A 14,854-nucleotide genomic window follows, 5' to 3' on the forward strand; every position below is an offset into this window, starting at 1 on the left:
GGGTAAGTTACCAAGAACACCAAGAACAGCTTGAACAAGGGGAACATCCAGTGCTTGTTCCATTTGCTCAATCTCACCATTGAATCAAAACAAGATCACCGAGGAGGAGCGAGGGCAAGTAAATCACTCACAAGAGCAACCAGAAGCAATCCTCTACACCAACAAACAATCTAGGAGGCTGGAGTGAGGTATACCACACAAAAGCACGAGCAAGATCATATCTTGCTCATAATTAAGCATACAATGCATCACTGAAGCACAGAAGGGTAGAATACCCTGTGTGTATCATCATCTGGCTACCATGCCATTTGGTGCAAGCATAGATGGGTAAGACCACTAGGTAAACATCCTATGGGAACAACGAGTTATGCAAATCCATGCATAACTAGAGGAATCCGACCAAGAATGAAACCATAGCTAGCCTAAACCACTCACTAAGCACCTACGGCTAGCTAAGCCATCGGATTATAGACAATTACTGTCTATATATTTTATCAACACCAAAAGGTCACTTGGAAGTCCAAGATTGGACCAAGCCATTGAACGACTAATCCATTCCGGTCGGCCAACACAAGTCATGGCAAATCACAGATAGGGGAGCAACCAGGACAGCAACACAAGTACTGCCAGGGCTACCTCAACCATGTGCCAGCACAAGAACCTATACCTCATTATCCATTTGGATTCAGTAAAGGGCTAGGGTATAGAACTGAGAGTTGGCATCCATCTAGCCCTGTCACAATTAATTAGATGATCACAACTGCACAGCAGCTCACATCACTTATCCACTTCAGTAGAATTCAGGCAACACAGATAAGTGAACAAAACAAATCAATAAAAGCAACGGGGCTTTGCGGTGATCCAATGGATCGGTGCAAGCAACAGCGATTGCATAAGCCAACAACAATACCCACCGGGTTAAGTCCGTATGATACACACACGGCACAGAGTGAGCAACGGTGAGCCACGGACACTAAGGAGCAGCTTTTACAAGCAAGCGGTGAGCACATGATCACCGAAGCACTGCTAGAGCATGCTACTGCATGCTAGAACTCAGTCCAAGTAATTAACACTTGAACAGATAATTAAGTAACCAAACAACTGCATCACAGATAAGTGCTTCACAGGCAATCAAATAGATAATTAAGTGAATTTATCCAGAAGCACACCCAAGGCAGCATGAACCTCTAGATCAAGGTAAATAAGCACCATACATGGTGCACATCATTGAAACCTACAGATTAACCAGCAGTATTGCCCAACCAAACTTACACAGGAAATGGAGCACAGGGGACAGCATCTCGGTGCCACTGGAACTTGCAAATTTGCAAGGTTTACACTTGGTAATCAAGCCAGGGCAGTCAAATTGAATACACAGGAATTCCTAGCCAGAATAGCACTGGAGCAAAGGCACAGGGAAAGATTCAAGAAATGCATAGCAGTCACAGCGCAATAGCACAGCAGCATGAGCACAAGCTAGCAAGCCGTAGCAGCAGCGCATCGGCACGGCAAGCATCTCCACATGGTGGATGAGGCCGGTGGCCGAGCCAGATGTAGGAGAGAAGAGAGTAGCGCGAGAGGGAGAGAAAGAGGCGAAGGAGTACTCACGCGGTGATGCGTGATGAAGAGGCGCGGCCATGGCGGCCACGGCGGCACACGCCGGGGGCACGGCGGCGCCGAGGCCAAGCCAAGCCACGGCAGCGCCGCGGCTACCGGCAACCACGGCGTGGCACACGGCCGCACCGCGGCGCCGGGGACGCCGACGAACGGCGGATCTTCGCGGATCCGTGCGGCCAGGCGCGGATGCGTTGGGGAAGAGTCGAGGTGGACGCGGCGTCAAATCGACGCGGACCACCAGGTCCACCGTCGAGAGGCGGTCCGGATCCACATCGGATCGTCGCCGATGATGGCCGGAGGCGGCCGGAGCGAGGGCGGCGACGGCGGAGCGGTCGGAGTGTCGCGGGAGCCGAAAGGGGATTAGGGTTACGGGGTAGAGGACGACGAAACGGCCGGGTCGGTTGGACCGAGCCCGGTGGGCTGGTCCAACCTAACCAGCTCGGCCACCTGACAAGTGGGGCCGAGGGTATTTTGGGCATTTTCCAAAATACCCATTTAAACAAGAATTTCCAAGAATTTTATAAAATAAAATATAACTCCAAAAAAATAAATAAAAATATGAAAATGTATCAGCATAAAATTCTCTACCTAAATAAAATATCAAAGAGAATTTTTAAAGACAAAGAAGAATAAGTCTTAATTTGATGATTTAAATAATGATTTAAATCACACATATAATTTACAATAATAAAAATAAGTCCATTAATGCCTTTGGACTTTAAAACACCTTGACAACATTTCAAGGTTGGATTTACCCTAAATCAAGTATCCCTAAGATGTTCTTAGTATATAACCTCTCATAAAATAACAACGACATCGGAAGGGGGGGAAATAAACCCTAAAACTGGAATCATGCATTATTGCTTCTTTAACCATTGCCCTTATCGGACAATGATGCTATTTTTCAGAACAAGAGGACAAGGGTCAGTCCATACCTTCCAACTGCAGAACTTGGCAGTGTTCAGGCAAGTTCATCACTTGCTCATGTCATTTGAGTATTTTTATCAAATTACTTGCAAAGTACTATGGTTATCACTATTGCACAAAAATCAAAACCACTACTTTCATAACTATGAATATGACTATGTGGTGGGCAATGGAACCATGGATTGTGTGGATATGGTGGAGGTTCCATTGCACGGGCTTATATCCATCTAGGATTAAACAACAAATGTCGCCGATGATTCTTGTGCTAGTAATATCCGTGTTAACCATAAGATCCGGAGTGGGACGGAGTAGTCAAAAGTGTTTCCACCTCTCGTTCATCAACGGATGCGCTTTACCGTAGACACTTGTATCTGTCAGGGCAAGCTGTAGGCTGGGGAAGCCTTAAGTCCCACGGCATAGTCCGTAGACACTTGTCGCTCGAAGTGCAAGCGGTGGGCTAGGGAAGCCTAAAGTCCCCACGGTATTGCGGTCTATGATGGGTTGCAGCTACCGGCGAAGGAGTTTGGTTAACGAGTCCCAAAGCTGTTGTCGTGGTCGGGGTCCATCCTTAAGTGGTATAAGAGGACCGACGAGGACCCGAGGGTCGGGGTATGCAACAAAGGGTGGGTGTTCGAGGTAGCGGAGGAACATGATTGGCTAGACCTTATACCGGGCCTCACACCTAAGGAAGTGTGGACGGGAAAGCTGCCGGTTGGCACCAAGGATAAGATCTCTTATGGGTAAAGCAACACACCTCTGCGAGTGTAAGAGCTGTGACTGTCACTCCTTGTTCCGGGATTGAGGAGCTGCGAACGCGGCCGGAAAGGAGCTCCATGAAGTTCTAGTAAACCGGTGAAGGCTGACGGACATAGCTCTTTGAAATAAAAGCAATCTATTGAAGAAATGTTTATCAAAACTTGCATTGGTATTAGACTTTACGGTCTAATATCGTAGCTAGTGCATTAAACACCTCTTATCTATAATGAACTTGTTGAGTACGCTCGTACTCATACCACTCTTAAATCCCACTGCTTAGATTGTGCGAACCATCTGGAGGAGGACTACGACAGCAATGATGGAGCCGAGATCGTCGGCTACGAGGAACCAGACCTCTCAGGAGGTGTTGAAGGCGTAGACTACATCATCGTCTACGGATCCGGGGAGGCTTCCGGAGGAGAACAAGCCTAGAGATATCTGAGGAGTAGTAGTAGCCGAGCAGCACAAACTCTTACCATGTAGCTGCTCGATTAAATAAATGTTTGTTTAATGAGACAATGGTATTGTAAGTTAAGTTGGGTTCACCTCGAACCCAGGAGATATCCTCTTAGGACCCAAGAGGAGCTCCGAGAACGACTTGTGTATTTGTATTGTAATAATATGTGAATGAGTTATGGACCTTGCTATGTTCTGTTGTACTACTCTGAGGGATGTAATATTTGCGGAATGGTACTTCGCGAATGTTATATCAACGACTGGCATACTACAACATGCAGTGGTATGCAGGGTCACCACAGGGTCCCAAACTTGATTTTCCATGTGTATATGTCCTAAACAAACCTGAAACAATGAAAAAGTATATTGGTGAAACCTCGCACGGAAAAATCTAGGGGGTAGACCCGCCGGGACACACATACCGTTGTTTTGGGGGGAGGGGGAAGAATGACCGCCGGAGCACCGAAATCCCACCAAATCTTGCATGTGAACCTATGATATGTGTGAAAGTATGGTGAAAGGTGTAATGATGCAAAAATAGATCCCGGTGTTGACCTTCCTCACATTCGGACGATAACACTTTGCAGCTTCTCTGAAGCACGGATTGCTCCGAAACTCTGATATATGTAGGGGATGAAGATGGAGAGTACTTGTTGTATTGCAAATAGTATGAGTATATACACATTGTCTTAAGTAAAACTAATAAATAGTCAACAAAAAAGTAAAACTAATAAAAATAAATATAAGTATTAAATGAAATAAAATAGAAAGAAAAACAAAGAAAAATGCCATATAGCGCACGGCAATGCCAAGCGCCGTTGTCGTGCTTTGAATCTTTGACGCGCATTGTCTTCGTTCATTGCCGTGCAAAGTTTTCGCCGTGCGCTATCTTCGGCCATTGGCGTGCATGGCTACTTTGTCGTGCGCTGTTGTCTCCCTTTGCCGTGCGCCGTTTCTTTGCCATGCGTTTTTCTGGGTGCGCACGGCAAAGATTTGGTTCTTTAGGACTCTAGAAGACAAAAAAGAAGGTCTGCACAAAAACATTTATGTTTGAGTAGGTCATTTTGGAGTAACATTTTTTGTTGACATATAGACAGCTTCCATGGAATAGCCTTGCTGGGAAATGAATGGTTGGAGCAAATATATTGTCGCCGGGAATTGAATAACTAACCTGGTAAAAAAGGACTTTCAAAGATAAACTCTGCATGGAGTACGACCTTGGACGTTCCCCTCCCCGTCTACTGTAGCGGAGGCGATTTCTTGGATCCCACCGAAGAACTCCACCTCGCCGGCGTGATTCGTCGGATCCCTCGGTCTCCTCCGGCCGCCTCGGCGGCGGGAGGCCGGGGGATCCGCGTCTCGTGTCCTGTACATAGTGTAGGAGCTCTGTGGTTGCAGGTCGTCGGCGTCTTGGAGGTGGAGGCGTGGCGGCTGAAGTTTGCGGGCGGTGGATCTCCTCTCCGGCGTCGGCGCTCTGCGGGGCGTCATCTTCGATCCACCGCCATCGACGCTCTCGCATCTCTGCGGAGGTGCCGTGGGCGTCTTCCCCGTGGCCGCCTCCGAGGGCATCGGAGCCTCGAAATCGAGTTCATGAGGAAGGTGTTGCAGCGGCGCATCGGATCGTCCGCGACGACGTTCGGCGGTGTAGGTCTTCCGGGACCGGCGCTCGGCGACTTCCCGCTCGCCTGGGGACTGCCTCCGATCCAAGGCTTCGAGGGAGGCAGCGGCGGCGGCACGCCACCGACGACATCGACGGTTCGAAGCCGCGGTCAACGTGCAGGAGGGCGGTTCTGTATTTTTGTGTTTCTTGGGGTCCTTTCTGTAATGTTTCCGATGTAATGCTGTTCCTTCTCTCGCAAGAAAAAAGATAAACTCTGCATAGCAACTAGAGAAAAGATCGATGGACCAACAGGTCAAGGAATTACCAAAATAATTACATGGTCATGTCTGATCAGTCCAAGGTTCACCACACACGGCTAACTTAGATGCACCCTTTGTTCGGTGACGCGATATCAGATTTCATCCACACGGCTAACTTAGATGCACCCTTTGTTCGGTGACGCGAGATCAGATTCCATCCACACGTTTTGACGAACAAGGCAGGACAGTGCTGGACAAGGCCGAACATCTATTTTCAAGCGTTGTGAGAACCTTTTGTGCGACCGCTGCAGAGGCTGCGAGTCTTTTTTCCTTTTCCACGAAAAGAAACAGCAACGAACAGAAAAGAAAACAGCCGAAACTAACAGCAGGAGGGAAGGCTACAATCTAACAAAAACCTACAGATTTCCACCTTTCAGCTTCTTCCATGATTCCATTAAAACCAGCTCCACTGCCTATGATTTATTTCAAGCACACGATCGTTTCTCTGGAGGCAAATTGACAGCAGCACAGCAACATAACTAAGCTATCTCACTTTGGCCAGCGACCTCAAGGGAATCAAAGGACGTCAGGGTGAGACTCGGACACGCCAGACCGTGCATCATCTAAACCGAATTTCTCGGGCGAACAAACACTGTTATCCTAACTGCTCGTCGCCGATCGGAATGAACAAGAGATGACCAATAAGCCACACAACGATTTGAAACACAAAAAGAGGGAGATACTTTCTGTAACTGTCTAACTGATGAAGGGAAAACTACCATATTTGATTGACAAATCACGTGTTAGTGGGCAATGCTTCAGGGTAAGCCGAGAGATATACTAACATGAACTGTAATTCTATGACGAATGAGACTACATAGTATTGGCTAATTTCTCCCTTGATCCCCAAGTTTTAGTACCTTCTGGATTAAACGCCTAGCTGATTCTTGCTGCAAAAATGCCAGTGGTCGTTCCTCCCGTCATGAGAAAGTTAGTGACAAAACTCCCGTTTCTGTTCCTCTACGACAATAGAACAGGCGCAACAAGGAAAATTAATAGCACATGAATCCAAATTAGCTTTGACACAATAAGCCTGCAGGGAAGACCAAATAGATGATTTAGTTTTCAGAACAAGCTGTGCTAAAAATCCCATGACATGACTGTTTTCCAGTGAGGTATTGGGACATATTCACAAATGCTCTTCTAAGTTCTAACCGTGAAGATACCGTGCAAAACACCACCTTTTATTTATTGTTACAAGCAGGCCACTCAGCTGTCGGTATACAGAGTGCAACGGTAATACATTTCAATCATCTTTATGATGTAAGGCACTAGGTAGACTATTACCATTCAGGGCTGCATGGTACACTCTCTTATCCGCTAGTCCAAGATCTGAAAGAATCAAGTTTCCCTGAAGAATGGAAGTAAGGGTAATATCAATATATGGTAGTACTACCTCTGTCCATAAATAGATGTCTTATATTTGTCTAAATTTGGATGTATCTATACACTAAGAAAGAGGGAGGGAGTACTTAAGTTAAACATCAGAGACTACGAAGGATTAACAACAAATATGGAAGGCGAGAGACCATTCTATAAATTAAGAAAGATGAAATATGTACCTCCACTGCCATCAATTTCCGTACATTACTTGCATACAGCTTTGGATCGTCTTTTTCTTGCTCAGAAGGATAGTACACAGGCAAATGGACAACCTCTAGATAGTTTGCAAACTGACAAAGGAGCAGCAATATATGGCGTGCCTGAAAGTTTTAGTGAAGTTAAAGCGATACTTGAACTCACAAATGAAAGTACCCATTCATATAATTAACAACTAACGATATAAGAGTATCAGCTGGAATCAGTTCGAGTAACTACAGAAAAGTAACATTAGGATTTAGGAATCAGTTGGAGAAACACAAGAACCATTAGAGATACACATTACAAACATTCTGAAAAACTATATCCAGGGTATTATCTCATAGATAGTCTGAGCTGTTAGTTTTCTGAGGTCAACTGCCCATCATGTAATTTTATATGTATCACTGTTACTTTAACTGTTTTGGGTGAAAGAAACAAAATATTCCATTACGAAAAGAAAGCAACAACACTGGGAAACAAAGAAGCTAAACAGAAGTTCATTAATGAAATGTCCTAAACTTATGCACTAATGAAATGAACATACATAAGATGATATCAATCAATGTTATTTTAGTGGACACAATCAATTCTAATAAGATCAATTCCTTCAGTGTATGGTTCATATATGCGCTCATTGTAGGCATTTGGAACTGACAACTACAAGTATGCATAGACTTCCAAGTGACACTTACCCCATCCATGGAGTCCCATGCTGGACTAAATCTCTTGTATGGGTATCTTAAAATGACTGGTCGTACTGGTGCTTTTGCAAGAAAGGCTCCTGTCTTGAACGGAAGGAGATAGTCCCCATTTGTAGTTGTACCCTCTACAATAGGAATTCAGTCAATTGTATAAGATGAATACAAAACTACACCAATAAAGCGGAGACAGATTTACAGAATGACTAATTCCATGTGTTCTTGGACCACAGTACACAGTTCCACAATTTTGGTTTTGAGCACAAATATACAAGTACTAAAATAGGTTGTACAAAATTTGAAAACATATACAGAAAATATTGAAGAAACAATTATGATAAAACAAGCCAAATACAAACAGAAAACCAATTGAATAATAAAAAAATTATCACGCAAAAGTAATCTACGACTTACAAATCAAATATAGACACAAGATCCTGATATTAAGATGTGATTGTAATCCCAGAATAAGAACAAGATCAAAATAAGACAGGTCACATAATATATGCAGTTACAAGGTATTGTGAACAAGCATTATATATTCCACAAGATGAGAAAAAATATACCAGGCTACTAGCCATTCAAATATGTGTCATAAACGAACAATAAACTCGAAATAGTCATTACTGTCCATATGTACAACATCTAACGAAGAAGAAAGTATTATTATGCACCAACCAGGAAAGAGTAGCATCATTGGAGAGTCTTTTTGTCTATGAGCTCGCTGGATTCTTTCAGTTACAGCACCTGTGCGATATAAGTTAGAAAGCAGAACAAGCAAAATAGAATGTAGGCTACTGTGTTTGAACAACCCTGACCACGAAAAAGTAAGCCAATTATTATGTATTGAAGTGCCAAATCTGCTTACAGTAGCTATTTTAAAAAAAAATTGCACCTATGGTCCATCACCCCAAAATGGCAACAATATAGTCCCTAGACTGAAAAGTCTAACAATACCATCTAAGAATAACTGATGTTGCTTAGCTTAACTTCGATTACGCATTAGATAATACCAGTCCATACTATAAGGATGCTATTACAAACATGCCAAATTTATCTTGGCCGTGCAAAGATTTTTTACTGTTTAGAATTTCTTAGTCAACAGATAATGCTTTGTGTTTGATAGTTTCTGGTTTACCTACCACCAATTAAGATAAATTTTACCTCTTCCGTCCCATAATATAAGATGATCTTACAACCAACATATGAGTATATTTGTTGTAATAACATCTTAAATTATGGGACAGACGAAGTACTAGTTAATAAAGCTAGTACCTTGCTCCTAATCCACCTATAAGCTTCCATGTTGCAATCATATCGCACCTAGCCATCTCCAGTAGGTTAATGACATAGTGGTCAAATAATTAGTGGTTAAAGAATGACATGCCTATATTGAAAGGACACCGCAATAATAACTATGAACAGGATTTTACTTGTTGACACTCGTCAGTTTGTGAAGATTTATCATGTAAAATATAATAATTCTCTGGGTATAAATTGCATAACTAGTTTACTACTATAAGTCATCTTCCGAAGTTGAACCATAAGGATGAGAAAAATAATGCACAGCAGAGGCAAAAGAATGTAAGCATGTTCACTTAAGGTCACACATCAACGTATACCTGAAACACCTTTGAAATCCGAAGCTTTAGACTCTCGCTGAACAAATATACAACCCATGCATTTGCTGCATCGCAACAGAAGGTCATGCTATAAATTCAGTTTAGTAATAAATACTCCACAACTGTTGTTTTGTCCTATTATCCACTAAAATACAATGTTGCAAGCTTCTAACTAGAAAGTCTAAAACGTGTGATCCACACAGCAAGAGAATGTTATTACCTTATGAGACCAACTAGGGGCAATCTGGCCACTGATCTCTTCAATGAGGACAGCCATCATGTGCAAAAATAAGCATGTCAAAATCAACACATTCTGATTTCTGAGGACATAATTCTTGAGAAACCAAATGAATAAAATCAACATTACAACATAACTGTGGTACCTTAGCAACAAAACTTGGAAGAGAAGATGACATGTGATACAGAATATCCAAATGCGATACATGATTAGATACAATTGCCCCTGGTCTTCCCAAATATTCAGACTTGCCCATATCCTCGTCCTGAAAGAAATAAAGCGTTCCTAGTTGAATATAATCAAATAAGGTTAAAAGTAAACCGTTGTTCAAAAAAATCATGATTAACCATCTACCATCAGGCATGAAGCATAAACAACGTAGTACTAATTTATATTGTTTTATCAAAATTGTATACATGTGTAGTATTTATGGAGCACTAGACCGCTGTATTATGGAACAAACCCGAAGCATTTAAAAATCCACATCTACCTTGAATAGGAAACAACCTTAAATCTGTTATATGACTAAAAAGGGAAGTTATAACTTCACTTTGTCTTGATCCATTCTCGTTTACTGGAGGTTAACCAAAGACCTTGAACAAAGCCACGAATGACCACTACTCCAAATAAGCAACAGGTCCAGCACAGTATAATTTGCATCTTTGTAGCTCCGTTCCAAAATAAGAGTCACGGTTTTGTCTAAATTCGAGTGTATCTAGAAGAAATTTTAGGGTTAGATACATCCATATCATCTAGATAAAGTTGCGACACTTATTTTGGAACGGAGTGAGTAGTATTTAATCTACAAATGATAACTCCATTGTCACCAATAGCTATCTAATTCTAGTATGTAGCAACATTTGCACCTCGTGCATAATGTCATGAGTGGAAGCAAGTGTTCACAGTACATACATAGTAACATAGATGGGCATATATGCACACTTCAAGTTGAAATAAGTGCATATGCTAGAACAAGTTTTTTTTCTGATCTAGACCGGGGAAGCAGGTATCAACTTAGGCAGAAACAAAGACAAATTCTACACGGTGACGTGGCCGTGAATGTGTGTTCCCAACTCCGTCAGACAAGACAAGCAGCACAAGCATGAGCAGCTAGGCCTCGCATGACATTAGCTCTCACATCATCGATCCCGTTCTTCCATCGCAAGTTATCGACGACTATCAAGCAAGCGGGCAAGCAACAGAAAGCTAGAATCGATTAGAGTTTGGTACCTGTGCACCTGCGACGCGGCGGTGGTCCTCGCGGATCCGGTAGAAGCCGAAGACGAAGAGCATGGCGCGCGCGAGGTTGCGGCCGCAGCGCACGACGGCGTCCCGCCTCCATCCCCGGAGGCGCGCGTAGCCGTCCCCCGGGCCCTCGCGCCCCTCCCCCTCGCGGTCCTCCTCCACCCCGAGCGTGCACACGCGGCAGACGAGGTAGTAGGCGACGAGCAGGAGCAGGGCCGCCACGACCCGGAGCGGGAGGAGCAGGGCCGCGGCGACGGCCAGCCGCGCCGCCTCCGCCGGCCCCAGCGGCCCGCGGCCCATCGGCCCGTAGGCGTCCCGCCGCGCGTACGGCGCGTACCTCCGGTCCAGCTCCTCGAGGGTCTCCTGCGCCGCCGCGGGTGCGGCGGGGGCGGCGGAGGGCGGGGAGAGGAGCGGCTTGGCTGCGGCCTCCTCGCGGCGGGTGGCGCTGTCGAGGTCGGCGGGGGCGTCGCCGTCGGCAGCCATGGGAGCGGAGCGGAGCAGTAGGTGTCTATGAGGAGAAGAGAAAGCGCGGCGACCGGGATAGGGATAGTCGGATAGGGAAAGGGATTGAGGCGGTCGGTCGTGGTGGTGGAGGAGTAGACGGCGGCGGCGACGGCGACGGCGACGGCGGGACGGGCGGGGAGAAGGGAGGAGGAGCGTCGGAATCTGGATCGGACGGCTCGCTGGAGCCTGCCGCGCGCGGTGGTTTTAACACTGAAACTACTTTGCGTGGACGGCTGGAACTGCCGTTCTAGCAAAGCTCGGCAAAGTGTTGACGTACACGGTCGGCGGCGAATCGGCGACGGGAGAAACGGCCCCGCGTGTCCCACACTGCAACTCCAAGCCGTGACGAATTGACTTTCTGTTTTCCGGATTGTTCAGCGGTCTACTCGTACTAGATAGATTTTCTTCAAGGAAAAAAATAATGACGCTTGATTTTCTATCCACTAGTAGATCCAAGTTTTCATCAAAAGTAAAAGAGGCCAATTGGTCAACTATATCTGCCCAAGGTTTATCACTTGTTTCTTGCACGCTCAGGAAACCCATGAAACTCAACGGATATATAGAGGTATGCTTAAATGCACCATCAATATTACTTAATCTTCAAAAAAAAAATCATAATTACTTTTTGCTAATGATTTTTTGCAACTTTTGAGGACAGATTTGAATATTAATAGATTCATCGTTAAATATACTTTTTATGTGTTTTATTATGTTGGAGATCTTCACATGTTTTCTCTTTATATCTAGTCAAACTTTGTAAGCTTTGCCATCTGGCTTAATTTATAAACCTTATTCATTTATCAGGACATGGTACTATTGTCCGATTCGGGACAATTGATTAGTGAGGCGATTTCTTCGACCCAAATAATCATGTGGATACTAGAGTAGACATATGCAACAAATTGGGTATCGATATCGAAGCCCTATATGATAGATATTTAGGTTTCCCATCGCCGACTGTTTTATGTGCTTCGTGGGGAGGGTGTTTCAAAGAATTAGGGTGTGTTGTAGCTTGTGTGATCTATCTCACCTCGTACATGCTGAGTCTAGCCATGTCAACTATGTACCACTGAGTCTGGTAGTGTTGTATTTGGTGTCTTGTAGAAGCTAAATTGTGTTGAGTTAAGATCTTATTTGGTAGGTTGTGGGAGTTGAGATAGGCCAAAGCATCGCCTCCTCGTATGAGAAGGTGAGGATACCATCACGATTGTGTTTATTAGAACAACTGTACAATAATAGAATCACTACATTTATTGAGATTGGGATTTACATCGCAACATCAAGAACCTTGAGTAGGAAAATAAATGGCTACCAGGCCATGCATAGAAAAATTAAAACAATTAGGCTAGTAGGGATATTGCAATCAGGGCCCTTTGTATAGATGGTTTTAGGTCTAGACGAAAAGGTCGGCACGAATAGGGGGGCTCGAGACCCTAGATAGTGTAGGGGTTCGTAGCATAGAAAACAAAAAAATTCCTACCGCGAGAACGAATAACAAGCCAAGATCTAATCTAGTAGATGGTAGCAACGAGGTGAAGATCAACATACCCTCGAAAATCGCTAAGCGTTAACGAGATAAATCTCATGGTGGATGTAGTCGATCATTTGCCGCTTTCAAAAGCGCGTAAAAGATCTTGACGGTGTCACAATCGGGCAGCACCTCTGCACTCGGTCACACGTTCGGTGTTGATGACGACGTCCTTCTCCCCGTTCCAGTAGGCAGCGGATGTAGTAGATCCTCCTCGAAATCCCGCCAGCACGACGGCATGGTGATGGTGGTGGTGGAGATCTCCGGCAGTGCTTCACAGTAAGCACCACAGGAGAAATAGGAGGAGGGAGTAGCTAGGCTTTGGGAGAGGGGGGCACTTGGGGCGCCGGCCTGGGAGCCCCTTGGAAAACCTAGGGTTCCCCCAAAAATCACTTTGCAGTCCAACTCCCAGACTTACCAAAATTGGAAACCTAGATGGAAAGGGATTTCTCCCTTCTTCTATGGCCGTCCAACAAGGTGGAGTCCACCACGGACTCCACCTTCCCACTTGGTGGGTCGGCTAGGGCTGGTGGAGTCCCTCCGGGACTCTACCTGTCATAGTGATTTATTTCGGACGATTCTAGAATCTTCTACAACCTTCCATAAATGCACCGGACCATTTCCAAACTTGGAATGTGACTTCCTATATATGAATCTTATTCTCCGGACCATTCCGGAACTCCTCGTGATGTTATGGATCCCATCCGAGACTCCGAACAATATTCGAACTCTATTCCATATTCCATATCTACTTAAAACGGCATCGAACCTTAAGTGTGTCACCCTACGATTCGTGAACTATGCAGACATGATCGAGACTCTTCTCCGAGAAATAACTAATAGCGGGACCTGGAGATCCAAAATAGCTCACACATATTCAACGATCACTTCGTGATCGAAAGAACCATTTACATACAATACCGATTCCCTTTGTCTCGTGATATTTTACTTATCCGAAGTTTGATCGTCGGTATCTCCATACCTAGTTCAACCTCATTACCGATAAGTATTGTTTACTCGTAGCGTGATATGACATCCCTTGTGAGCCAGTCACATGCTTGCAAGCTAATTTGATGACATTCTACCGAGAGGGTCCAGAGTATATCTATCCGTCATTTGAATGGACAAATCCCAATATTGATCCACGTGCTTTAACCTATACTTTCTGAATACTTAATGCCACCTTTATAACTACTCATTTACAAAGTAGTGTTTGATGTCATCAAAGCATTCATCCGGAGTAGGTGATTAACATGATCTCATGGTTGAAGGATTAGGTTACTATGTATCTTAAAGCTTGAAGCAAAACGAATTTAATGACTTGATCAAATGCTACGCTTACTATGGGTGTATGTCCATCACATCATTCACCTAATGATATGATCTTGTTATTAATAACATCCAATGTTCATGATCAGGAAACCATGATCATCTAGTATTAATCAACAAGCTAGTTTAATAAGAGGCTTACTAGGAACTTCTTTATGTTTACAAAACACACAAGTATTAATGTTTTATATTAATACAATTATAGCATGGGATGTAAACATTTATCATGAACACTAAGATATAGCAATAAACATTTTTATTATTGCCTTTTGGACATATCTCCAACAGATAGGTCTACTGGCACGACCAGAGTATCTAGCCACGCCATGGACCCCCATTTGTAGCATCTTTGCTTGTTGTTGGCTCACTTACTTGTTAGATCTTTCTCAAAAAAAATGAACTTTGCTCTCTGAACTTGCCTTATTTGGAGTTC

At 44.2% G+C, this 14,854-nt stretch overlaps 1 protein-coding gene across 1 annotated transcript; it reads right to left on the bottom strand.

Moving 5' to 3' along the window:
* Positions 1–6,839: 6,839 nt before the first annotated feature.
* LOC124707726 (lysophospholipid acyltransferase LPEAT1-like) lies at positions 6,840–11,558 on the bottom strand. Its single transcript, XM_047239404.1, has 8 exons — positions 11,046–11,558; positions 9,961–10,080; positions 9,798–9,835; positions 9,578–9,642; positions 8,634–8,702; positions 7,950–8,083; positions 7,239–7,379; positions 6,840–7,027 (listed from the first exon to the last, which is right to left on the bottom strand). The coding sequence occupies exons 1-8, from the start codon at positions 11,541–11,543 to the stop codon at positions 6,923–6,925; spliced, it is 1,170 nt and encodes a 389-aa protein (XP_047095360.1). The 5' UTR covers positions 11,544–11,558; the 3' UTR covers positions 6,840–6,922.
* Between the last annotated feature and the right edge of the window lie 3,296 nt (positions 11,559–14,854).

The sequence above is a fragment of the Lolium rigidum genome, chromosome 4, assembly GCF_022539505.1.
Source record: "Lolium rigidum isolate FL_2022 chromosome 4, APGP_CSIRO_Lrig_0.1, whole genome shotgun sequence".
Taxonomy (NCBI): Eukaryota; Viridiplantae; Streptophyta; class Magnoliopsida; order Poales; family Poaceae; genus Lolium; species Lolium rigidum.

Bases quoted from the DNA above. Each gene is read 5' to 3' on its own strand.
- LOC124707726 (XM_047239404.1), bottom strand. From the start codon at position 11,543: ATGGCTGCCGACGGCGACGCCCCCGCCGACCTCGACAGCGCCACCCGC. The intron at 10,081-11,045 runs GTACCAAACTCT...TATTTCTTTCAG, and splicing joins GCCGCGTCGCAGGTGCACAG to GACGAGGATATGGGCAAGTC. The intron at 9,643-9,797 runs GTAATAACATTC...GTTGCGATGCAG, and splicing joins CCCCTAGTTGGTCTCATAAG to CAAATGCATGGGTTGTATAT.